General features: G+C 41.4%; 1 protein-coding gene across 3 annotated transcripts in view; it reads left to right on the top strand.

Moving 5' to 3' along the window:
- GRM7 (glutamate metabotropic receptor 7) overlaps window positions 1–27889 on the top strand; it is a 1011140-nt gene that overhangs the window by 644377 nt on the left and 338874 nt on the right. For all 3 annotated transcript variants that reach the window (XM_066245502.1, XM_066245501.1, XM_066245500.1), the window contains exon 5: window positions 14614–14754. In XM_066245502.1, coding sequence (XP_066101599.1) covers window positions 14614–14754 — 141 coding nt within the window. The remainder of the gene's footprint in view (window positions 1–14613; window positions 14755–27889) is intronic.

Raw genomic sequence — 27889 nt, 5'->3', positions numbered from 1 at the left:
TGCATTGTGTGCAAATGCTAGTGGTGATTGTAAAGTAAAGCCACTGCTAGTATATCATTCTGAAAATCCTTGAGTTTTTAAGACTCATAAGATTCTTAAAGAAAAACTGCAGGTTATGTGGTGTGCCAATGCTAGAGCATGGGTTATGTGGCAGATTTTTACTGAATGGGTAAATCTTGTCTTTGGTCCTGCAGTGAAGAAATATCTTCAAGAAAATAAACTCCCAATGAAAGCATTACTAATCCTTGATAATGCTCCAGCCCACCCACCTGGTCTTGAAGATGACATTCTCAATGAGTTCAAATTCATGAAAGTCCTCTACCTCCCACCCAACAACGACTTCAATCTTGTAACCTATGGATCAGCAGGTCATTTCCAACATTAAAAAGCTTTACACAAAGCACTTGTTCAGTCGCTGCTTTGAGGTGACTGAGAAAACAAATCTAACCCTTTGAGAGTTTTGGAAAGATCACTACAATATTGTGATATGTTTACGCATTATTGACTTGGCACAGCAAGAGGTTACAAGAAGAACCTTGAACTCGGCATGGAAAAAGTTATGGCCTGATGTTGTTGCAGACAAGGACTTCAAAGGATTCGAACCAGAGACCGAGACCAAGGTAGAAGCGTTGGAGGAGATTGTGTCCCTCAGAAAGTTGATGGGTCTGAAGGTAGATGAGGGTGACGTAAACGAGCTCATCGAGGAATATGAGGAGGGATTCTCAACTGAGGAGTTGAAGGAGCTACAGATGATGCAACATACCGAGCTTCTGCAAGAGATTAGTAGTGAGGAGGAGGTAGAGTCAGAGGAAGTGATTTCTACAAGTGAAATTAAAGACATACTGGCAATGTGGGAGGAGCTTTCAAGTTTCATTGAAAAAAAACACCCAGAAAAAGTTTTAACTGGTCATGCTTCAGCTCATTTTAATGACACTTTGTCATATTTCCATAACATTTTAAAAGGCAGGCAAAAGCAAACCTCTTTGGATAGATTTTTATTCAAAAGTCCTGTAAGTGAAAGTGCCAAAAGTGCAGCCAAAAATGCAAAAACAAGTGATGATTAAATGAAAAGTACATAATGTTAAGCTTAGGTTAAATTTAAAGTTAAGAAATTACATTTTTTTTTACAATTAAGTTTTTGTGGTTTCATTTTAAGTAAAGAAAGTACAGTTTTAGTTTTGTTTGAAGTAAAGAAAATGCAGTTTTAGTTTACATTTAGTGTTAAGAAAGTGCAGTTTTAGTTTACGTGTCTACAGTGCCTGCATCCCTTCCTTCCTCCTTTCTCCTCTGCCATTCACCTCCGTTAGCTGCACTCATCTGTCTCCAAGGTAAGAATACAGTACTAAATAACACTGTTTTCTTTTATTTCATATATTTTGTTATGCATTGGTAAAGTATACATGTGTGTTTCTTTATTAAAAACATGTCTTTTTTCATAATTTAGGATGGTTTGGGGATGTTTCACAGGGCTGGAACTGATTAAATCTATTTCAGTTATTTTAAATGGGAGAAATTTGTTTGATATACGAGTTGACTGACTTATGAGCTCAGTTACAGAATGAATTAAACTTGTATCTCAAGGTACCACTGTACTATAATTTCCTGCCTGTCAAATTCTAATGACTGCATACTATTGCAACATAAATATTAATCACATTTTTAAAAAATTGTGTTTGTTATGTTTCTTGTTATAAAAAGTGCTCTAATCATCTTATTTATAACTACTTTTAAAGTATTCTATTATAGAAATTATCAAACATTCATGACAGTAGAGAGAATTATAAAATGAAATCCCATTAACCAATAACCTACCTTCAAATTCCACCAATACTTTGCTAATCATGTTTTAGCTCTCTCCTTTGAATTTTAATGTAAAGGGACATTTCAGATAAAATCCCAGACATTATATCTTCTCACCTAAACTATTTCAGAAAGTATTTCTAACAGATAAAATATTATTTACATAATCACCATGCTATTATGTTATCTGATAAAACTAATCACTTAGTACTTGATATGTCTTTTCTTAAAAATGCATATAGTTATTTTACTAGGATAAGTACCTTGAAGTAAAATTGCTACATCAAAGAGTTTACACCTTTTTATAGCTTTTGATACATAGTGTCAATATGTATCACAGTCAAATTGATGCAGTCAAGAATGAAAAAATTTAGCATCTCAGTTCTTATATTCATTCTTACAGAGGAGGAAAAAAATATGGAAGTTTGTAATATCTTGAAAATAACATAGTATGGATGGCAGGGAAGGCAAGAAAGGCATGAGAGGAGGAAGGTAAGAAATTATAGCAATGACAGTAGAAACCCAAGCCCAAGATAATGCTGTAACCTATATGAGTGTTTGATTTCACTGAGTCAGGCTCTTTAGCAAGGTTCTGTACAGAACAGTTAGCCAGCTAAGTCCAGGGGTGCAAGTTGAGCATCATATTGAGGGCAGAATCAAAGGAAGGAGTGCAGGAGCCTTCCACCACACCTGATCCATCACCTGTTCCACAGAATCTGCCTGTGGCCTTGAGGGAGATGAGCTCTTCAGGTCTCAACTCCTAAAGCATCCACTAGGGGGTTGGCATTTTATCCTTCATCGCTACTGACTGTGCATCCCAAGCTGTCCCAGAGCATAGATTCAGGCTGCTAAGCTGACGTAGCTGCACATAGCATAGGAAAATGAGGGGCATTTGAGAATGGAAGGCAGTTGCTTTATAGTTTCGGGAACTGATACTAAAACTATGTACATTAAAATGATGAAAGGAACCTATATTTATTCAGCAACTTTAAGGTATTGGTTTAGCCTTACTGTGTTAACTTACATTTATCTGTATAAGTTAGATACTACTAACCTCACTTTATAGAATGAATGAATGAATGAATGAATGAATGAATGAATGAATGAATGAAAAAGTGAATAGGCAAACAAATAATACAGATCAACAACAAAACCAAACAAAACAACTCTAAGTGATCAACCTAAGATAAGATACGTTAAATAAAATAGCTAGTAGTTGGCAGAGGCAGGATTCACACTTTGGAGTCAAGCTCTAACTCCAAAGCCAAGATCTTGAGAGCTGAACATTTAAAATATTGTCCCAAGTATTTACATTTCCTTAAATTTTCTTGTTTTCTCTCCTTCTCTTTATCTCACCTGCCATATGTATCTGTGTTAATTTAATGTTTATACCCCCAGTATGTGCCATGCATTGTTCTAACCACTACAGATGTTCTCCCCTGGACATCTCTTAACAGTTCTGAGGAGGAGATATTATTATATCTCCACTTTATAGATTGAGAAATTTAGACTGGATAGGTCATTTGCTCAAGGTCATCTACAAGTACAAAGCTAGAAATTGAATCCTTGAATTCTAGTTTCAGAATCTGCTTTTAACCTTTTAACTATTAAACTATCAATGTAATATATACTATTTATACTTATATTGATTTCCATGTAAGTATACTCACATTACATAAAATGCCCTTCTGTTTCCCAGGCAATTTAAAGGAATAATAAAATAGAAGCAGGCATTCTAGCATTATATAATATGCAACATCTCTTCGGAGGCATTTTGTGGAATACTATTGCAAACATTGTTCCCTCTACCTCATCCATAAACACTTCCCATGGGAATTTTGTTCTTTGTGGAATAATTCCCATTGCAATATTTCTTATTTGTTTTCTCAATAATAATGGCTGGTTTCCAGCACTCTCACCGATATGCTATACAGCCAGCAAATTTGTGGGTGCTCCTGAGAGCCTAGACTTGTCCCATTAGATCAGTAAAGATCTTCTTGCCAAGCTGATTTACCTGTCTCCAACTTCAATTTGCTTCAATAGATGTTTCCAGGCTCTGAACTGGGAAGGGAAAGAGGAGCAGGGCCCAGGCTCCGTCCTCCAGGAGCAGCACGTTTCCGGAGAGGCAGACAAGGAGCTAACTGCGACAGCTCCGCGCAGTGCAGGCAGGGCCATGTGCACAGGTATTCAGGCGACACGCCACGCGGCACCAGAACCCACTGCAGGCCCCAAACCAAGCATGAAGGATCGATCCCCAGTTCCTACAAGTGTGCAAAATTCACCCCATTGCAGAGACTGGAAACCCTAAATTTACTTACTATGTTTAAGTTCGTGTAATGCTTCCCATATTTTCTTGTGGATTAGTACAAGGTTAAATCTCTCTTTGGTATCTAACTTGATCATTATTGAATTATGCTGGAGGTCATCGTTACTGAGATGTGATCTCCAGGTGACCCTCAAGCTGAGCTTAGGCGGTCAGAGGCTCCTCACCAGCTCCCTGTCCTTGGGATGAGGTTCTGCCCACCATCCCACCGTGGGGGCCATGCTCACGGAAGCAGCCCTGAGAGAGCCGAAACCATCTGGACTGAGTACGTGACTGAACCCTGTTAAGACCTCTGTGGAGACTCTTAAGATTCTGCCAGGCATGAGCGAGACCGGCGGCTGAGACCAGCCTGGGAAGTAAGTTTCCTTGTTTATGAAATCCGCTGCCTCCCAGTCTGACTCTCTCCCGGATTTCTACTTGCCCTCCGTGCACCAGGGCCAGTTTCAGATTTCCTCTGGGGAACGCCTGAATTTGCGAACCAACAAACTCTCCAACAAGGTTGCTGTTTATTTGATTATTAAAAGGGTAGTATATCCCTAGTGATTTCAGATGCCTTATTCTCTACGATATGAAATTCTCATAAGCAATTGGATTTATATCTGGACTTCCTGTTCAATTCCAGTGGCCCATTGATCTTTTTATTCTTGTGTCAGGACTATTTTTTTTTAATTCTAGAGAACTTGTCATGTGCTGTTATAATATCACACCTGGTAGGATATGCCCTCCTCTTTCTCACCTCCCTCCCTGACCTCCCTCCCTCCCGCCCCCACCCCCCTTCCTTCCTCACCAGCCCAGACAGGCATGCATACTTGTTATTGTTTTTCAGAGTTCTATTGGTTCTCAACTTTTTATATAAACTTTAAAAGCAACATGTCTAGCTCTAGGGGAAATAAATTACTGTTTTTATTAAAATAGCATAAAATTTATAAATTTATAAATTAGGGAAATGGACACAAGGGAAACCTTAAAACTCTAAAAATAAAATTCAGTCTAACTCAATGGAAAGATACACTTGTTCTTGGAAAGGTATTTCTTGGTAGCTATTTTCATTGCGATTTTGTTGTTGTTTTTAAGTGATTTTGTTTGTGAATATGAAAGTAGATGATTTATCTGTGCCAATTTTATTTCCTACTGCTTTCCCAAGTTTTCTGTTTTTAGTAACGTTTTCAAGAATATATTCCTAGGGACCTGAGATAGCATTTTTTTTTTGATGGAGAACTACTGTTCAGAAGAGTGCAGCCCACCTGAAGGGGAGGACAGTGTTCTTCAGCACCCGCTGATACTGCCACAGGGGAATAGGGTCCGTGTTACCAGATCTTCTAACGGTACCACTATGTAAAGTGAGAAATCTGGACTTACAAGTGAAAGCTCCTGGTTTTTTAATTTGTTTTAAAAATACTCTGGGACAAAATAGGACAAGTCTATAGTTTAAACATGTTACCCAAGCCATCAGTTTGCAATATCTGAGAAGCAAATTGTTGTCATTCAGATCAGACAGAAGCTGGAGAGTGTTATACTACCGCAGGATTTATTCTACTTATTCTATTTATTATGGGTGTATTAGTTTTCTGGATTTACTATAACATATGACCACAAATTAGGTGGCTTAAAACAACAAAAATCATTATGTTCCAGTTCTAGAGGCTGGAAGTCCAAAAGTGGTTTGTGCGCAGGGCCACGCTCCCTCCGCAGGCTCTAGGGGAGGATCCTCCATTTCTCTTCTACTGGCTCCAGGTGCCCCTGCCTTGTGGCTGCATCTCTCCAGTCTCTGCCTCCATAACCGCCTGACCTTCTCCATGACCCCTTCTCATTGTGTCTCTGTGTGTCTCTTATAAAGATACTTGTCATTGGATTTAGGGCCCTCACAGATAATCCAGGGTGACCTTATTTCGAGATCCTGATCGTAATTACATTTGCAATGTAATTTGTTGTCTTATAATATCTAAATATTTTCCAAATATGGTCACATTTGCAAGTTCAGGGGGTTAGAACATGGACATATCTTTTAGAGGGCCACAGTTCAACCCACTGCAAATGTCTTACGTTATTGAAATAGAAAAGGGCATTAAATAAATACATACTTGTTTGGTTTTGTTTTAATTGCTCTTTTGATACATTGTCTTAGCAGCAGGGATTTTGAGTTCTTCTGCTTCCCCATCTCATTAATATCCCTGTCTTCCCTGCTGTCCCCTTCCCATCCCTCTTTCCTTTGCCTCCCTCTCTTCTCTTCTCCCTCTCCCCCTCCCTTTCTCCTTCTCTCTCCCCATTTTCACATTCTCCCTCTCTCTCTCCCTCCCAGCCTCCCTCCCTGTCTGCATTTTGTTCACTGATTAATTCACGTGTTCTGTTAGTATTGCGTTCCTCTGATGTGCCAGGAGCTGTGCATTTCTAAACCACAAGTGCATTCTTCCTAAGTCAGAAGCAGACCAGGAAGAGCAGAGAGCCTTTGCATTCTAGGCTGGTGAGAAGCAAGCCTTGGGTGCTCCCTGCCCACCAGGCTGAGTGGATGTTCTAAACTTCCGAGCATGGCTTACGTGGATAAATCAGCGGTCAGGGCAACTGGTCACTTTCTGACACTGCGTGAAGCCACATTAGTATCTGTCAGTCTCACTTCACCTCAGTAATCCAAGCAGCTGACCCCTGTGGACACTGATATAGCTTTCCTTTCATACCACACACTTGTGAGAGCATTATTCCTGCTCAGCCCGAAAAGTCAGCTCCCAAAGGCACTGCCCACAATGAACTATGTGTCTGTGAATCTGCATGCTCTTGTCTCAGCCACAGACTGCAGGGGTGTTTCAGGGCAGCACCCCAACTAAGGGAGGAAGAACCAGAGAAATAGTCATGTCAGCTAAAACCCTGGTTGTTATTTCTATGTTGTCCTAAGCTTACTTCCAAAATTACAGAAATGTTGCATAACGTGTACCCATAGGGACATTTGCTTCAGAACCATATGGAGATTAATTTCTGAAGTTAGAATAATCTTCTCCCCAAAAGAAATTTTAGCTGTTCCATACAAAAGAACGATATTTCTCCTTTAACAGAAATCTGATTCTATTTCCTGTGAATTGAAATCCTAGTCTTAATGCCTTGGATTATAGTGAAAAACTCTGATAATTTAACTCATAATAAATAATAGAAAATAATAAAAAGTATCCATTTTTTATTAATAGAAAGATCACTTTTCTCCTGCACTCTGGTAAAAATCAGAAAAATTCTTAATTCACTGTGATACACAAACACACATTAGATCAGATTGTTAGAGTTATTCTAATTTTTACTTCTATCTCTATTGTACCTTGGTGACTGTACTCCTAGTATTAAATTACCTATTTTTAAGAAAAGATTGGGGTCTCTCTCTTCTCCTCTTTTGCAGTCATGGCTCAGTTGGAGCAAGTTGGCCCCAGGCATACAGGATGGCTCCATGGCCTCACTTTAAGCACTAAAATAGCTCAGTTGCCAAGTAACTGAGCAGCGGCCCCGGATGGGGAGAGCATCACCCCATAGGGGGCTTGCTGGGTGGATCCCAGTCAGGCATATGTGGGAGTCTGTCTCTTTGCCTCCCGCTTCTCACTTAAGAAAAATTTTAAAATTAAAATTAAAAAATTAAAAAAAAAGATGTGTAAAATCATTAGACTATAGCAACTGTAACGATAGGTCAAGAGTGACAAGTTAGTGGCTGAAGCCAGAGGGAAAGTTTGAGACCAGGCTAAATGAGAAGGCTACTATCTACAGCAAAGCAGAGGTAGGAAATGTCATAAACCCAAAGGGCCATCAAGTATATTCCAAGCCATTGTGAATGTATGGCTACAGCAAAGTCTCTTGTGAAAAATTAATATCCCATGGACAATTTTATTCATTGTGAATGAAAATGAGTTAGAGCCCCCGGCACCTGCACAGTAGCTATGCCAAAGGACATGACCCGGAAATGGGAGCGCATGTGCTGCTGCTGCCACAGTTACATAACCTGCTGCCTTATCTGTAGTTCACTCCAGCAAAAGGAGAGAGCGCGTGCGTGAGCTCCTTTGCACTGTATAAAACTGGCCTTGGAAAATAAAGTGCACGACAGCTTCTGTAACCTTTCTCCCCCCATGTTGGCTCCACGTACATTTTTTCCTTGGCATCACCCCTCCCAAGGAACCCCTAGGCCCTGACACTTAGTTTATCTTTTGCCATAGTCCTGTTAAAGGGAAGTAAACAAATGGTTAGGGCCTGAAAGAAATGTGACTCAGCTGAGGCAAATGAACATGGACTCATCACATTGAATACCACTATTCGATCTCTGCTCCTGCTCCTTTGAGTTGTCTGAGAGTTCTGTTTTCTGAAACTGACCTTTGCTGCAGCACCAGCAGCCCATGTAGCCAGTTTGACCATTTTGATTGACTCACCCATTCCATTATCCGCCATGGGCAGTGTGTGGAAAACAGCTGTGTTAGGCTTACTCACTGGTTTTTTGGCTGCACTTTGCACAATTAGTGCATGAGCACATGGCAGAAAGCCACATGTGTGTCTCTATGAATGGCTATGGGTGCTTTCCCTCAGGGGCAAATCTCCCAGATTACTCTCCTGCCACTGTGAGATACGGTTCCCTGATTCCCTCAGCTGCCAATGTGAGGGGTGGTTTTCCTGATCCCTTGCCCTCCACTGTGAAAAGCAGGTTTTCTTTTGTTTATTTACTCACCTTTCTCTGCCAGTCTCTAATAAATAGGTATGGCCCAGTGCTTTCTGGCTCCTCAGTTCCTCTACCTTCTGCCCAAATTCAATGTGAACCTGCCTGGCCTCAACGACCAGCGTTACAGGCAGGCATACATCAGAGATATTGAGGCTTCAGTTTCAGACCTCTGCAGTCGAGTATCACAATAAAGTGGGCTGTATCTTTTTGCTGGTATAGAGTCTTGCAACATTTGTGAAGCTCAGAAAAGTGGAGCCCAATGAAATGGGGTATGCTTTTAATGTTTGACTCTTTCCGCTGTGAGCCACCTGGTTGCCTAGTGGAATTGATGGCTGATGTAGTAGGTTGCTGATGAGGCATCTAATAGTGGGGATGCCTTGGTCAGTGGGCTTCAGCAATGCTCCATAGCCTCAGTTCTCATTCTTCATTGGATATGAGAATCTCCTGGGGAAAGAGGGGGGAGAAAGATCCAGAGCTGCTACCTTGATAAACCTGGTCTCCATGTTCTTTGTCAGCTCTCTAGATGATTGTGATGCCCATGGGAATATGTCAATCACTCTTCGTATTATGGACATCAAAACCAGCATCTAGAATTAGGCAGACTGGAGCTTCAATTCCTCTCTGAGCTATATAGTTTCTACCTCTAAATTGTAGATAAGATTAGTGCCTACTTCCTAGGAGTTATGTGACACTGAATGAAAAAATGTATATAATATGCTTACTCTTTTGTAATTGTAAATATTGGTTCAATTTTTTATAAAATCAAATTAAAGTCTGGCTGATGTGAGAATATGTATCTGGTCTCTCCAGGAAGCCCTTTCTGACTTCCTAAAACAGTTATCTTTCTGTGTGTGAGTTCCCAAAACATCGTGTATCCTTCCTTCATGGAAGCATCACAGCTGTAAGTTTATATTTATTTAAGTATAATTTTTTTAAAGTCTAGCTTCTCTAACAGGCTGGCTATAAATCTCATGAGGGACCAGGTATGCTTTAATCCCAAAATATGTGAGTGCATAGTGCCGTTCACAGAGTAGCTGTTCAGTAAGTATGTAATGGATGTGACTGTTTATTGAACAACAAACAGTTAATATTATTCTTTATCAGGCACAGTGCTGTGTACTTACAAATAATAACTCATTTAATCTCAATAACAACTCTGTGAGGTAGATGTTACTACTAACACCATTTCACAACGAGGAAACTGAGATACAATAGCCGAGTCATTGCTCAAGGTCAGAATAGAGTGAGCTGTAATTTTTTTGTTGGTGGAAGGTCTTGCCTTCAATTTGCAAAATATGCAACATCTATGAATCTCAATAAAGCAGAGTACAATAAAACAAAGTCTTCCTGTATGCTGTGTTGGTAACTGGCTGAGAGCTCTGAGTTTTCCTCATAGACTCTCAGAGGAGGTAGTGAAGACACAGGGCTATTTCAGGCGACCTTCTTAGAAACACTAAGACGAAATGCAGAGATCAAAATTCCAGGGTCAGAAGCCCAGAGTGGTAACAGGAAACACAGGTGAGGCTGCAAAGGGTCCTAAAGCATTAATACTCAAAGGAATATAGAGCAAGCACCCCAGAAAAATTCATCAGTAGGTAATAGCATGCTCTACCTTTCCTGGGGTCATCTACAGGCTGCAGGATGGCAAGGAAGGGCTCCTGCCATCCTGGGCCGGGTAAAACGCAAAAGTCTCAGTTATGAAACTGGAGCGAAGACCCTCTCTCATCTGAACCAAAGCAGACCTCAGGCCGAGAGGGTGATAATGCTGATATCTAACCAGGGGCTGGAATTGCTCAAACCTCACCTGCTGAAGTTCAGACTGGCTCTACAGCCCTGCTTCTCAAACTATAGGCAGCGTGGGCCTCACGTGGACCTTGTTACAAATGCAGGGTTTTCGGGAGGTTCTTGCTTCTTAATGTATAAGCAGCATGAGCATCACCTGGGGCTGGTTTAAAACAGCACCTTTGGTCCCATCTCAGGTCTTCTGAGTTGAAATCTGCATCTTATGAGAGACCCAGGAAATTAATATATAAATGCAATCGGGAAGTAAGAACAGTACTCAGTCCGAGTGAGGGTAGCCAGCAGGTCCACTGTGAGAAAAAGGAGGCAGAGGAGGGGAAGGAGCCGGAAGAAGAAGCTGAACAAGTTAGACGTGTGAGTGAAAAGAACAAAGGTTTTGCTACAAAAGCCAGTCCTTCATCCGTTTCGGGGCACAGTTCATGCCGTCAGCTTCAGTGGCACTTGCTGGCCTGCTCTCCAATCTGTTGGTTCTCCCCTAGAAGAGAGGGAAGTGAAAGTGCCTGCTGCTTTCCCTTCCTTTTCCGTTACACGTGCCATCGTTGCCCACGTATATTTTAGCTGCACACTGGTCCTTCTTTTGTCAATAGCCCTCTGTGTGTCCCACAGACACAGGCTGAAGGGAGAGGAGGTTTGAAGTAACAGACTTTTTAAATGATCAGGTTTCCTCTGAAGATTGTTTCATCCGAGCTGGAGAATGTATGTATCCTGGCTACCATTTGAGCCACTTTAGTACAGCTAGTGCTCAACTTACGACCATGATTGGTTCCGACAGACAGATCATAACATGATTTGATCGTAAGTTGAGTAGGCTATATGTACAGTACTGTGAAAAGATGTTATAAAAATCTTTAAGTCATATTTTATCATAATTTTCTTTCATTATTCTTATATATCATAATTTTTTTTGTTCATTTTATGCCATTTGTATCATCTCTACACCATTTTGTTTCTTATTTTTACATTTGTCAGGTTTAAGTAAAACACTGCATTACCAATACAACTGGTTTAATATTTGCAAAGACAATTTCCTCTTGGTAGACATCTTGGGAGGGGTTTGATGAAAAATATTTAAGACACAAAACACAAATTGCTGTACCGAGTCTGGGATAACAGTTGAAATGGTGCTTGCAGAGATGCTAGTGCTGCTGGAAGCTGGTCCGCACTGTCGTACTCCCAGCTGGGCAACACTTGTGCTGCCAGACGCGGAGCAGTCTTGGCTAGCAATTGTGGTCGTAAAGTCGAATGGTCATAAGTTGCATAGGTCGTAAGTCAATCAATATTTGTAGTTACTATTTCGAGTTTAGTTGGGGGTTCAGACCTGTGGCATGCGATGGAAAGGTTTATTTCTGAAGCCCCTTTGTGCTCCATTGAGGATGCTTCTTTTTCAGGAGTGTGTTGTGTGGGTTTTGCGTGGAGAGGGGCCGGGGTGCCATGGTAAGGAAGGAGGGTTTCACTGCTCTGTGGCTGTGTAACAAACCGCCTCAGGTGTCCCGACTTAACCAACAGATGGTCCCAGTTTTGTAAGCAGGGCTGGTCTCAGCTACGTGCCATCCGCAGGGTGCTGGGGCAAGCAGAGGCTTTGCCGAGAGGACTGGGCTCTGGCCGGACTCCTCTCTCTGCACATGACCTCATATCGCCCAGGCACACCTCTCAGAACATGGCTGCTGGATTCCAAGTGGCATTGTACAAGGACAAGCCCCAGGGACACAAGGCTTCTAAGCCGCTGCTTGTGTGGCACCTTTCCGTGTCCCATGGCTGAGAATGCTGTGCATAAGAGAGGCTACACAAAGGTGCAGAGCCCAGAAAGCACGGACTACCAGGGGCTACATATGTCACAACGCGCCACAATCTGCACCCCACTACTTCCACCCTGCACACAGGACAAAATGGAGAGAAAAAAAATGGAGGTTGGTCACTTTATATGAAAGTGTGTGTGTGTGTGCATGGCCAAGTGCATACATGTAGTGATCTTGGAAACATGGAGGTCTCATATTTTTCTCAAAGATTCCCCTTATTTATTTTTCTTTACTTATTTATTGATTTTTATGGGGGAAAAGAGAGACATCAATTTGTTGTTCTACTTATTGATGACATTTCTTGGTTGATATTTGTTTGAGCCCTGACTGGGGATCAAACCTGCAACCTTGGTGTATCGGGACGACGTCCTAACCAATGGCACTACCCAGTCAGGGCAAAGATGAAAGAGTATTGTGTTATTCTGATGAAGGTGATGTGGAGGCAGGGTTGTGGGAGAACAGTGAGACAGGAGGAGGACTTCCAGATGGATAGATTAATCAATCAGTTTCAATATATGAGATCAGATGCACCAGCCAGGTTACTCTTATGTCCATGAGTGTGAGGCTATAAAAGGAAGTTGGCTGGGTCCCTGGAAATGACATCATTATGTCCTATCATGTCCTGACAATGGGCTGGAAAATGACCTAAGAGATATAAAATATTTATTTTTATTTTCCCTAAAATGCTATATAATCTCCTTTATAGTTGTTTTGTTTTAACTGTCTTGTTTACTTATTTCAAGTTTTCTCTTTATTCTAGTCTTACTATATGTCAGGTCATAAATTGAGTACTGGGAATGTAGTAGTGAATTAAATTAACCTGATGTTCTCCTCTCATGGAGTTTCGAGTCTGGAGCCATTTATATTTAAAACTGAATATTTTAAATAATGTGAAAATAAGTTTACCTTTTTATGGCTTTGACCTTACAAGAAACTGAGGAAGGAGGTGGTGTCACCTTTATTTTTATGGATAGATGAAAGTCAGAAAGGTTAAGTATGCACTTGCTCGTGTTTCCACAACTTAGTGTGACGAGTAGAGCTGGAATTCAAGCCCAGGCTGTGTGACAGGGAGTCTGCTCAGATTCTCGCTGGGCCCTATGGCTTCCGTGGGATATTTAAAGTTGTACTATCCTGGTGAGGTAGCTAGAGATTTCCTAGTCTCTTGGGTCTTGACTCATCTCAGACTCTTTAAAAAGCATTGAGCTAATGTTGACTTTCGTTTACCAGTGGCTTCTGCAAATATTTAATTCTACTTTGACTAGACAGTCAATTACATAGTGGGACATTAATAAATGAAGTAATTTTTTTTAAGCAAGAGAGATATACAGACAGGAGGGAGATGAGAAGCATCATTCTTTGTTGCTACACCTCAGTTGTTCATTGATTGCTTTCTAATATGTCCCTTGACCGGGGGCGCTAGAGCAGAGTGAGTGACCCCTTGCTTAAGCCAGCAACCTTGGGCTTCAAGCCAGTGACCTTTGAGCTCAAGCCAGCAACTATAGGATCATGTCTATGATCCCATGCTCAAGCCAGCAACCCTGTACTCAAACTGATGAACCCACGCTCAAGCTGGCAACCTCATGGTTTCAAACCTGGGTCCTCTGTGCCTCAGTCCAATGCTCTATCCAGTGTGCCACCACCTTATCAGGCTGAAAGTGATTCTTAAAATAATATTCATAGGTCAGTAGCTCACATGGTCAGGGATGCAGAATATAGTGAAATCATTGACCTAGTCCTAGGGCACATTATTATTTCATCAGACCTCTGTGTTTCATCTGCAAAATGGAAATGATAGTAACTAGTATTGCATAGATTGGTGAGATGAGTAGAAGAATCTATGTAAAGTACAGTCTGGTCCATAATAAGCACTAAAATAACCAGTTAATCTCTTAATGATGACGATGGTGATAGAGTTGCTTTGTCCCTGGTCTAGCTCACCAGAGATGCAAGGTATGCTAGATCACTGTGTCCCCTAATGCAGATTTTATTGTAAAAATGTCTTTTATAGTTCACTAATCTGCCTGACAGATTGATCAAGAGATATAGGTATATGCTAGCATTAGAATATATTTTTCTTATGATATTTTTTTCTTTGATTGACACAAAAGAACATTCAGTCTACTAAAACAAAGAAAAACCACAACTGGTATTTTTATTCTCACACATTCCAATGTTCCGGCAGTGCCCCGCAGGCAGTGACCTTTTCATTTAACTCTGTTTAGGGTTTGATGCCTATTTTACGACCCGCACACTTGAAAACAACAGAAGAAATGTTTGGTTTGCGGAATACTGGGAGGAAAACTTCAATTGCAAGTTGACGATTAGTGGATCAAAAAAAGAAGACACAGATCGCAAATGCACAGGTAATTTCATTCTCATTGTCCTGTTACTCTGCATGGCCGGCATTGAAATGTCTGCATAACTGACAGAAGGAAGCTTGGCTGGAGACAAATTAGAAAAGTAAATTGAATTTTACTAGATTGTTCCGAAAATGGAACAGGAGCGTAAGTCTTATAGGACAAGAGAAGTAAAGACAAGATTGTATTCTTTTCTGCCTGTCCATCTAGCAGTAATTGACATTTTCCTTGATTTCTTGAATTCAAAAGGGGTTGTGTTGCTTTGAATGCTCTCGTTGATTAATATCAGTTCATGTTGTAGCTAGGAATGTGAAGCGATTTTCACATAGACAAAAATCTGACAGATTCCATATCAGCACCAGATTTAACTGTAACCATGGACAGAATATTTAATTAAGGAAACAAAGTACTTGAATTTAAAACGAGAGTTTCAGCTAATTTTCATAACATCCATGTTAATGACTCACCTTCTATTTAAAATATGCTTAAAAATAGTCACCCAGCCTCATATGTAACCTTGCATAATTATTCTAAATTAAAAACGTGTGTGTGTGCCGTATCTATAGTAGTAGTCAGAGGCAAAACTACACATTCATTCATTGATTCATTCACAAATGTTTACCAAGAAACTCCTTTCTGTGAAGCAGTATGCTAGGCACTGGTGATCTGACGGTGAGCAAACTGGTGAGGACCATGCTGCTTAGAGAATAGTGGAGGGGAAACCACATTATTCCAGTGAGCTCTCTATGAATACATAATTACAATCTGCACTAAGTGTCTGAGGGCTCAAAGGGCATCTAACCAAGGAATTTTACTCACTAAAGGCAGAGAGTGTCTCAAGAGACCTCCTTGATGATGAGTCGGCATTGGCTGGTTAGGGAAGGAAAAGGAAGGACAGACTGGAGAATTTCTGATGATGGAATAACATGGCAAAAGGATTGTAGCAAGAGGAATTATGGCACCTCTCAGGATGTGAAACACAGAAAAAGGCGACTAAAGAAAAGTCTAGAATGAACGTGTGAGCAGAGATTGCAAGTGTAGAGATAGGGACAAGGAATAAGTCATGTTGGGTTGTACGTGGGATTTGGTCTTTATCCTAAGAGTGCTAGAAATTGTGTTAGGGAGTAACATGATCTACTAGCCTTTATTAACTAGCATTCCCCAATTCTATACTTCAGCTGCCTTCAGTATTTGTAATAATGACCTTGAAGTCCCACCAAACTCTAAAATGCATTCTGCATGCTCAGGAAAGGCACATTCATGTCAGACACACTTCCTGTGTTTAGTTTGTCTTTGCAATATAGCTCTTTGAACACTCATTCCAAAAACATCTGTCAATTAGGAATAACGTGTGTAAAGCATGATACTAAAAATACAGTCAGTCATCTGTGGGCACTTAATTGAGGCCTTCTCTTCAAGAAGTTTTCTGTAAAAAAAGGAGAGAGAAGTTAAAAAAAGAGATGTGGGTAAAACAATAATGCAAACTAAATATGCATCATCGAATATGTAACTCAGGTAACTAGAATAGCATGTTAACCATGTTCTCTAGCCCATGGTGTACATATAGCACCAGTGTTTTCAAAAATGGCCTTATAATGTTAAGGAAAGAATTAATTCAATGTTGACTAGACCTCAGTGACACAAAGCTTTTCAAGTGGAAACTGAAGAAATTAGTTTGATGTCTGGATAATTTGTCTATGTGACAAGGAACATCCAAGTGTACTAGAAGTATCCAGATGATGGATGGCAGTTTTTTGGTTCTTTCCGACATGTGATATGTTGTCAAATGTCTGGAAGGTAGAATGGATTGACTTGTGGTCATTAGGATTGTCCCATCTGAGGTCAGTGCCCAGTCCTTTGATATGCTTTAACACAGCTGTTTTATTCTTAATCACCTTTTAGTGCTGACTGAGAATTGGGGTTTATAAAAACAAGTAAGCTCATTATCCAAACCACCCCCTTTTAAAAGTGGAAATAGAAGTGGCTGTGTTTTCATATCATATTCCCTCCATGTGGAAAATCTATGATCACGTTTACTAAATTACCTGTTGTAAGGCCAGTGATCATGGCCATACAGGTTCACATGGATTTGGGCAGACGGTAAATGAACTGTGGAGCCAGAGGATGGTGGGCCATTCTGTTTATTAGAAACTTGCGATGTTGGACGAGCAAGCAGTCTGGAAAAACCACTTCCCTCTCTCTCTCAGGACTTCCAAGCAAAACAGACCAGGGGAAGAAAACCCTTCTCCAGCAAACAATAGCAAGAAATCCCCTCCCCCTAATGGCAGCAGGCAATCTGCAATCTACAATCTGCTGCCCTGAGGGCAAGCACCTGCAGCCTTACATAGACTATACACAAATGGTGCTTCCCCGTGCTCATGCACCAATCAGACAACGTACAAGTGAGCAAGCCTAAAAACACTTGTTTGCCCAACACCTGTAGTCCCAGATTATTTAAATATTCTCATTCATTTTGTTTTTTTCATTTTGTTTTTTTTTCTTAAATTGGCTCTTGTACTCACAAAGGGCAAGGGGAGACCAAAGAAAGAAGCAGGCCACTCCACCTTGGCAGGTGGCAGGTTTAATAAGCAAGGGGCCTTAGCAGGCTTGTCTTGGGTGCTACAAGACAAATAGGTCATGCACCCACTGAACAGAATCTTAAAGGTTTATCTAGAGGCCTTAATGGGGTTCAGTCATGCAAGTCCAGATGGTCTCCACAATTTATTCTCTCAAGGCTGTGTCCTCAGAACAGCTCCAATGTGAGCATGGTAGGCAGGGTATACATTCCAAGGACAGGGGAGGGTGTGAGTAGCTTCTGACTGCCTGGGTCCAGCTTGTGGATCAACTGGCAGTGATATCCTCTCAATCATCTCCTCTAACACTGCTCCTTTCGTGTCACATCCATCGTGATTGGGGGTCCTCTCCCGAGTGAAGGTAAATGCTGCTGCCTTCACTGTGTCCCCTGGTCTTAATATCACTAGATACGAGAACACAGGTGGTTGTGTGCATGGTTTTCTTTCTTGTACTTCCTTTTTGTGGTTTTCTTTGCAGATGTTGCCAAAATACTACTTTAAAAGATCTTAACATCACAGTGTAGAAGTGGAGAAATGGTAGAAAAGGCATGCTGAGATTTGCTAGACTAGAGGAAAAGAGGAAGTGATGAGAGAAGTGACAGATTGCAGTGTGTTAATGAGAGTTCATGAAACGGCATAAAGAAACTGTGTTAATGAGGAAAAAGAACAGAGGGGAGGGATAAGCATGATTATGAGGGAAAGCTGCTTTGGCAACCAGGTTTGGAAATCTTAAAAGAAGAAGCACATTGGGAAGAAGCCACCAGATGAGGGGGCTAGTCAAGCCATCTGGTCCTGCCGGTCAGCTGCATGGAGACCCTGGGTGCCCTGGCCTGCGGCTTGAGGAAGCAGTCCCCTTCCCATACCTCCTGTGATTGGGCTCTACTACTGAAAAAGAAAGTCTTACAATATTTATTTCTCATATTTGAGCACAGATTAAAACATAACTTTTTTTTCTAGATAGCCTTTTTTAGCCATAATGAGTGATTATATATTAGTGCTGATTAGATTATCATCAAATTAATCACCTGGCAAGATGAGTTTTGAAGATGAGGTAAGGGACCCATACTACTTGGAGAGAGAGCAGCCTTGTAGGGTTAGAGCAGGGTAGTCAACCTTCTTATACCTACAGCCCACCCTTGTATCTCTGTTAGTAGTAAAATTTTCTAACTGCCCACCGGTTCCACAGTAATGGTGTTTATTTATAAAGTAGGGAAGTAACTTTACTTTATAATATTTATAAAGCAGAGTTACAGCAAGGTAAAGCATATAATAATAATTACTTACCAAGTACTTTATGTCAGATTTTCGCTAAGTTTGGCAGAATAAATCTTTATAAAACAACTTACTATAGTTAAATCTTTTTATTTATACTTTGGTTGCTCCGCTACTGCCCACCATGAAAGCTGGAATGCCCACTAGTGGGCGCTAGGGACCAGGTTGACTACCACTGGGTTAGAGGAAAAAAATGGGTTCTAAGAACCTGAAAGGGTATAAAGTCATGAAAGAAAAAAAATTTTTTGCAAAATTTATTAGGACTAAACTATGTATACTTCATGATTTCATTTGAGGATAGGTGTGCATGGATTCTTGTAAAAATGACCTGAATAACCATATAATCTTTATTTCTATAAATTATCCACATGAATTTAAAGTTTATTTCAACCAAGAAACCTCCCACATTCTTCAGTATTTCAGGAATACCACAGCTTTTTTTGATACCCAATCCCAAGATCTCCCAACCCTGAGAACTAGTCATTCTTCCCCCTCCCTTCTTTTGCAGTGGCCTCATTCTCATTTCCATTGATATAGATTGAACCTTGGCAGTGACTTATCTTGCTTATGGATTATCTTGGCTATCATCCCCCGAGGGATCCTGTAGGTGAACATGTTTATGGATGATTTAATCACATGCACAGGAAACACAAACTATATTCGCTGTGTAGTAATACCATTCATGCCACTTTCTGGCCGAGCTGTATTTTCTCACGGAGGTAGTGCTCGCTACACACACAGTATAGGGAGCTCTCCTAGACAGTGCAATACAGAGTACTTGTCCTCTGTGGGCACAGAGGTCAGACAAATTTTTTCAAGTGCTCATTCTGTTCTGCCACCTCTGCATCACTTGCTGTGTGTGTTCCCCCTTATGACTCACAAGTGTATCCCTAACACAAGATTAGAGTATGATCACTTTGGAAAGACTGTTATGTTTCTGTGAAGATAGCAAGGCTGAGAGAGAAGCAAACAGAGATAAAGTGATGTCCAAAAGAGAGACTGAGGATGAAAAGTGTTTAAGAAATCATGGGTTTGGGCATGAAAGAGACCTGGGTTTGTGTTCTAAGGTTACCCCTAACTATCCTGTGTGAGCTTGGGCATTATTTCCCTTCTAAGACCCTTTCCTCAACCTTGAAATGGGAATAAAACTTTATACCCAATGTTGTTGTGGGGATTAAATTAGAAAATTCAGCCCTGGCCAGTTGGCTCAGTGGTAGAGCATAGGCCCAGCATGTGGATGGCCCAGGTTTGATTCCCAGTCAGGGCACACAGGAGAAGCAACCATCTGATTCTCCATCCCTCCCCCTCCTTCTCCCTCTCTCTCTCCCTCTCTTTCTCTTTCCCTCCCTCCCTCTCCCTCTTCCTCTCTCCCTCTCTCTCTCTCTCCCTCCATCTCTCTCTTTCTCCCTCCCTCTTTCCCACCCCATCTCTCCCTCCTTCACCCTCCCTCTTTCCCCCTCCCTCACCTTCTTGCAGCCATGGCTTGATTGGCTTGAGTGGGTTGGCCTTGGGTGCTAAGGATGGCTCCCTGGCCTCCACCTCAGGCACTAAAAAAAATAGCTTGGTTGCTGAGCAATGGAGCAATGGCACCAGATGAGCAGAGCATCCCCACTAGTGGACTTCCTGGGTGGATCCCAGTCAGGGTGCACAGGGAGTCTGTCTCTCTACCTCTCCTCCTCTTACTAAAAAGAGAGAGAGAGAATTTCAAGGAAAGTATCTAAAGTTAAATTGGCAAAAGTACTAGCTCATTAAAGCTAATAATACCTATCTTCTATTTTGGGCTGAATGCAGTGGTTTTCTATAAAAAAAAAAAAAAAAAGAACTTCATGAGGTTTCATGAAGATCCTATTGTTTTACAACAGTCCTCAGGAAAATAAGGATCCGTGTCCAATTCTAACCAAGAATACAGCCAGGGATTTGAATTAGCACATAATATGGACAGAAGTTCTTCACAAGACAGCAGATATATAACAGCGAAGTACTGGGGTCTCAAAAAGTTTGTAGCCGGAGTATACACACTATACTGTGGACAGAATATGAGGGTCAAGATGTAAGGTATTTTGATGCCATAATGTAGAATGTGTGTCTAAACATCATCCAGTCTGGTCCTAGACTTGCCTCACAGTTTATATCCCAAATTTTGTACCATTTTATCACCAGTGTGCTGTATCTGTATGTGGTCAGTATCCTCTCTGAGGTCTTCGCTCCCAAACTCATTCTTTAAACGGAGAAGGATGGTTTGAGAATTTAAATGCACTTGCCTATGGCAGCCCATAAAAATCATCACTCTGTCATATCTTGTGGCATACACAGAACATTTGTGTATCTAACATTACTGTTCTGTCAAATGCGACTTTGTGAGTTCTCATTCATCACTAACCTTTGCTGAAAAGAAGCAACTTGGCATTTAGAAATCCATCAGCCCAGGAAAGGACATTTTGATTTTCAGAGACTTGTTTTCCTTCTGAGAGGGCAGGGGTTGAATAAATTGGTAACTTCTTTTTTTTTTTTTTATAGAAAGCTACTGTATTCCATTGCTGGTGCTTCCAGGTCACAGCATAAGCAAAGTACATTTTGATTTAAGTCCCTAATCAACCAGCATTTACTGTGGAAAGTATCAGGGGCTAAAAAGCATGGCCTAATAAATGACCACAGTTTGGGAGGTCAGGTTCTTAAGCTGTGGTTTTCTTTACACCTCACTTCTCAAAGCTAATAGTTTAAGTAAAGGTTACTTTGTTGGTGGGGCTGAAAAAACAACAACAAAAATAAAACCTGATAAGAAATGCTTAGTGAGTAAACCACTTGTTTCTCAGGTGTGTTATCTTACCTGGAACCAAGGCCTATCGAAGCCTATATACATTTTAAATAGGATTATCAAGGCAAAGAATTACACTAAGTCAAGTGCTTAGAGAAAATCGTACAGAAAGAGTCTATGACCCTGCTAATTAGTTTTCCCTGTCATTTTGTTATTCTATTCTAAATTGACCTTTAATTGTTACATTGATGTTGTATTGTGACAGCTCATTTATTCACCATGATTTAAGACTCCTCCTCAAAAGTCAGGGAGCAGCAATAGCCAACCCTGTGGCACTCTAAGGCTTTCTGAAGCCATTTTGAAGCAATTTAAAATGCATCTTACACCGTTGTGCTCTCTTAAACAGAGATTTGACACTGATATTTTATGATTTACTCTGTATGGAGTTTCTGTTATGAAATTGTGTGTTAATATGAGTCTGAAAATTTTGTTCCCTGGGTCATCTCTAAATCTCAGTCTCGGTTGATGTCTTGTTCTGGTCACCCTTAAAGCTTCCTCTGCCTGCCTCCTAGTTGGCTGGTTTCTATCTATGTGGGAAGTGGAATTGCACATTCCAAATTATTAGAAACTTTTTTATCTATTCATTCATTTAAAAATGAATGTTAAAGAAATGTTAATCTCAGAATCATCACAGGCAGGCTAAGGATATACGTATATCTTTGTATAAATATACATATAGTATAGTTTAGTTTATACTAACTATTTGGGTGAATTTACTAATAGAATTTAAATAGAAGAGATGCTAATTAATATAGCAATCCTCAAATTAAAATGATCTACCTTTCATATCTGAAGTCTTCATTGTTCTTGAAAATCTTTAAATTATTTTTGGAACAGGAGTATTGAATAAAAATTTTATGTCCGTAAAAAAAAATGACTGTTTCTAGACATTGACTTCCCATATGTAATAGTCAAGGAAAGGTTTTATAATAGTATAACATGAAATCATATTAATTGCCATGCTAATTCTGTGGCTTTGCTTTTAATTCACTTATATGTGAAAGTTCATCTTTTTGTATTTTAAAACCAATGGAGATCTCTTTATAAAGAAATTAAAGAACAAAAACGTAGCCTCTTTTCATTGGGAATCATATCACCAGCTTTATCAACTATTTCACTGAAAAATTTGCAAGAAGATAAGGACGCATATGACAGTACTTGCTTCTAAAAGCAAGAATTCTGTCACCTTTTCTATGGTTATCTACTCCAGTGGGCATCTCTTGGGCCACCAAACAATACAACTTTCGATTATTTTCTATAACTTCTTTGTTTTTTAAGGCTCCATTTCAACAGTTTGTAGAAATTTAATCAGTCTTCTTAGAAGCTCTTATTCCACCGGACCAATGGGGTTGAAGCCGGTTCTAGAGGGCTTGTAAAAGGTCAGGGCGTTGCAGTTACTCACAGGGTCCACTTGCCCTGAGCCTTTGGCATCTATACATGAAAGACATCCTGCAGCACACCAGTCTATCTCCAGGCACAACCTTGTCCACGTCTCTACTTAGCAGTAGAGATGTAGAGGTGACTATAGCACGGGATCTTGGACCTGGCCTCAAGGTTGCCCAGGTTCGGCTTACGGTTTTGATTACTTTCACAGCGCTGCTCTGACCATGGCGGTGAGGCTGCACAGCGTGCGGCCCTTTGCAGGGACCCACACCCATGTTTTACTTTCATATTTTCCATAACCTCTCCCTTTTCATTCACCTTCCATTTCCAGATGTCTTTGTTAGAGGCTGGGGGAGGATACTACTTTAGATCCAATTACATCTTTCCAAGTGTTTTGTCTATGGCATCCACTGTATGGCCTGAATCTTTCAGCACTCAGTTTTCAATGCTTAGAGATTGCTACTGGCCACATAAAACTCAAAAGTTAGCCCTCCCCCCCACTCCCCCGTTCCGTGTTCTGTTATAACCTTCTTTCCTAAAGCAATGATTTAGAGCTTGGTAGCCTCCAAGCCTGAGGGACAGAGCCACAAGCTTATTTACATAGACATTTATGAGATTATGCAAGATTGTCATTTATAGTCCTGACCAAGTGGTGGCACAGTGGATAGAGTGTTGGACTGGGAAGTGGAGGACCCAGATTCAAAGCCCCAAGGTCGCCAGCTTGAGCACAAGTTCATCTGGTTTGAGCAAGGCTCACCAGCTTGAGCCCAAGGTCGCTGGCTTGAGCAAGGGGTCACTTGGTCTGCTGTCGCCCCCCAGTCAAGGCACATATGAGAAAGCAATCAATGAACAACTAAGGTGCTGCAACAAAGAATTGATAATTCTCATCTCTCTCCCTTCCTGTCTATTTGTCCCTATCTGTCCCTCTCTCTGTTTCTGTCACACATACACACACACACACACACACACACACACACACAAAGATTGTCATTAAGAAGACATATTAATATATAAGAATATTACCATTCAATACTCTATCAGCACAACCAAAGTAAAAGACTGATGGCAGGCTAGATCCTTGCCTTTACTAAGTAGTACAAACATAGCACTTTACTAAGTAGTACAAACATAGCACTTTACTAAGTAGTACAAACATAGCACTTTACTAAGTAGTACAAACATAGCACTTTACTAAGTAGTACAAACATAGCACTAAATTTTGTGTTTGCTCAGATTTTGACCCAATGTCCAAAGTAAGAGCTAGCTAGCTTCAGCCTTATTAAATCATTCTTTCTGCCACCAAGACTAAAGCTTAAGAAGTAGTCTTCACTGCACACCATGTTACTTAGGGCCATGTTTCCTCAAGTTCCTCCTGCTACACAGCATACCAGCGCATCAGCGGGAGTCCGGTTCATTCTGTGTATAATCAGTACAGGCAGTGGAACGCCAGGTTAAAAGCTCACGGGTATCCAAGCAAAACCGTTCCATGAATACTAGAAGCCGTCATTATTTGCACTGTGTGTCATTTCTTTCTCATTAACTCCAATAGGCAATGACTTTTCAAATGGGAGTTATGGCCTTTCCATGACCAGACAGTCTCTCGGCCTGGGCAGTTAATGAGAGGAGGTTCCTGCATTAGGGGAATGAGCGCGTATGTGTCTTCTCTGCAGCAGCCCTTGTAAACAAAGTGCCTCTTGTAAGCAAGAGAAGTATTACAAATTGGATGCTTGGAGGGCATTTAGTAGGTAGGAGAAAGAGCTGTTAAATGACTTAAGTATCATCAAGCAATTCAGAATGGAATACCGCTGTCCTCAGGAAGAGTGTCTAGTAATACAGGCTTTCCTTGCCTTTTCCTTTCCCTCCTGCAAGGAGAAATACGGAGACTACGAGAATTTTAGGTTTTTACAGCATTGTGTTCACTTTTTTAGAGAATAAAATATGCTTACAAGATCAATATCTACCACATATATAAACCCAGATATGACCTTTCTCGGGCTCCTCCTAGCTTCGCTCACTATTTCCAATAGCAGTAGATCAAGTGTGTGGGTGAACACATGGGAAGGCTTTCCGTTTCCTTATACTCATCCTCAAATAGTATTGATTATTTATTACCAACCTTCTGGGGAGATGATAGTTTTGAGGGGACTTCAAGCAGGGCTTCCATCTTGCAGAACCACAGTAGTCACGCTGCCTGCTGAGGGTGCCCAGGGTGAGTCATGAGAGAAGTTAAGACATGGAATCAAATTGCTGAGGTCTGAACCCCAGCTCTTTCACTTCCTGTGTCACTTGGGCAAGTTCCTGAACAAGCTTAGTCCCTTCTTTCCTCAACTGTAAAATGGAATAACACTAGCCCCTACTACGTGCGGTCATTTGTGAGGATTAAACAGAACAGTGCCCTGTGGAAATAGCGAGTGCTTGCCCTGGACAGGTAGCTTGGTCGGTTAGTGTCATCCCACTATGCAAGGGCTGCTTGTTCAATGTCTGGTCCAGGCACATACAGGAACAAAATGATGCTTCTCCGTCTCCCTCTAAAATCAATAAATTAAAGAAAATTGTGAGTGCTCAAATGGGTTTAGGGGCCATCACTGTGGTGGTTGGTGGTGGGATTTTTGTTACCTTTGGCCTTTGTAAAAATAAAAACTAAAAAGAGAACCAGCCCCTCTATGGCTCAGACTGCCTGGCCTTCCTGATTTTTATATTCAATCTTGTTTTTCCTTTACCTTCAAAGTTCTTTGCTGGTAATAGTGATATACATATGTCAATGTACTTTTATGAGTTTTTATTACCCAGCTGGATGCCCCAATCAACCCTATGAAACAGACAGGGCAGGTGGTATCCTCCTTTTACAGATTTAAGCAAAATAGAACTGAACTTTGGAGAAATTCTGTGACTTACATGAGAACATGGCTGCTCATGAGAAGAATATTCTAACCCCATCAACCAGTGGCATGTATTCATTTTCTCCTGCCTTCTGTCACTCATCTGTGCACGTGACAGCTACCCAGGGCCAGTGCCTGTGCTGGACTTGAGAACACAGACAGGTTTTTGCTTTCAGAAAACCAAAAGAAGAAAAATAAAATAATTACAAACTGTGACTAGTGCTCTGAAAGAAACAAGAGGCTGAACTAGAGGACAACGGAAGAGAATTATTCTAGAAAAATGGTTGGCAGAGATGTACTTTTATGAGTTTTGTTTTGTTTTTTTCTCATTTTTCCAAAGCTGGAAACAGGGAGGCAGTCAGACAGACTCCTGCATGCGCCCTATCGGGATCCACCCGGCACACCCACTGGGGGGCGATGTTCTGCCCATCTGGGGCGTCGCTCTGTTGCATCCAGAGCCACTCTAGCACCTGAGGCAGAGGCCACAGAGCCATCCCCAGCGCCCGAGCCATCTTTGCTCCAATGGAGCCTCGGCTGCGGGAGGGGAAGAGAGAGACAGAGAGGAAGGAGAGGGGAAGGGGTGGAGAAGCAGATGGGCACTTCTCCTGCGTGCCCTGGCCGGGAATCGAACCTGGGACTCCTGCAAGCCAGGCCGACGCTCTACCGCTGAGCCAACCTGCCAGGGTCTTTTATGAGTTTTTAACCCTGTCTGTGAGGGGTTATTATCTCCATTGTACAGATGAGGAAATCGTGGTTCAGGTGAATCAACCAAATGATCAGTACTGCTGATTTCTCCCTGTGATCTTTCTCCTCTATGCTTGGTTGCCTTCCCAGACTCTGAGAGAACTGAACGTGCAAAGGTGCTTCCTCATTTGGGGGAAAATTCACGGTTCCATTGCATGGCAGGCAATCTCCTCAGGCTGTGACACTTGGCCACCTAAGGTGGAGAACAGATTTGATGATGAGCCTAGATTGAGTCTTTGGTCCTCACTGATAAACAGATGCAGTGAAGAAGAGAATTGACCTCATTTCTTTTCTTCTCTCCTGAAATCAAAATCGGGCAATATTTCCCAGTTTATTCTCAAACTTTGCTAAATTGATGCAAAGCTGGTAGTTTGTGCAAAGAAAAAAGACTCAGGATTCAAATGCCTCGTCTCATAGGCAGCATAATTATACAACAGGGAATTGCAGCTACAACTATAAAATGTTCTGTCTTTCGTCTCGTGGGACTCTTAGGATGGGCAAACAAACACTTGCCTGCAGCCTTATTAAAGCCAATAACAGGGAGTGAATTCATGAGAAACCCAGGCGGTGTGGAAAAATGCCTCTAAGGAAGCTTCCCAACATTGGAGGAGCAGCTATAAATTGAGCTACCAAAGCGGTCCAGCGTTCTGGCAGAAGTGGGCAATTTACTATGGGAGAGAAATGTTAAATTACAGGATGCTATTGCTTTTTTATTTGAGAAAAATGCAACTGTCAGAGCAAGTTTCAGGCAAGTTTGTAACAAAAGGTTACATTTTAGAATTCATTTTTAAAAAAGAAACACAAAAGTGTAAAAAGGAAGCTATGCTAACAGCCAAGCTGAAGCAGTCACTTGATTTGGATACAAGTGTACAATAATCATTCGGATAAATAATTATTGGACTTCCAATGTCTGACAGCCTGGCCGTTAACGTGACTACTATATATCAATAAATCATGCTTCCTGCACAGACTATGTATTTCAATAGATTCTTTCCTTAGATTGTGAGACTGCAGAAAAAAAGTGGTATTAAATTTCAAAAACTCGTCGGCCTAGCGTGCGGAGGACCCGGGTTCGATTCCCGGCCAAGGCACACAGGAGAAGCGCCCATTTGCTTCTCCACCCCTCCGCCACGCTTTCCATCTCTGTCTCTCTCTTCCCCTCCCGCAGCCAAGGCTCCATTGGAGCAAAGATGGCCCGGGTGCTGGGGATGGCTCTGTGGCCTCTGCCCCAGGCGCTAGAGTGGCTCTGGTCGCAACATGGCGACGCCCAGGATGGGCAGAGCATCGCCCCCTGGTGGGAAGAGCATCGCCCCTGGTGGGCGTGCCGGGTGGATCCCGGTTGGGCGCATGCGGGAGTCTGTCTGACTGTCTCTCCCTGTTTCCAGCTTCAGAAAAATGAAAAAAAAAAGACATGTTAGTGGCCAGACCTGCTTGAAGGAAGATGACTAAACCTCTCAGCATGGTCTCTAGCACCC

Source organism: Saccopteryx bilineata, chromosome 10 (genome assembly GCF_036850765.1).
Source record: "Saccopteryx bilineata isolate mSacBil1 chromosome 10, mSacBil1_pri_phased_curated, whole genome shotgun sequence".
Classification (NCBI taxonomy): domain Eukaryota; kingdom Metazoa; phylum Chordata; class Mammalia; order Chiroptera; family Emballonuridae; genus Saccopteryx; species Saccopteryx bilineata.
Note: the sequence above shows the minus strand (reverse complement) of the source record. Positions and strands in the feature narration are given on the sequence as shown.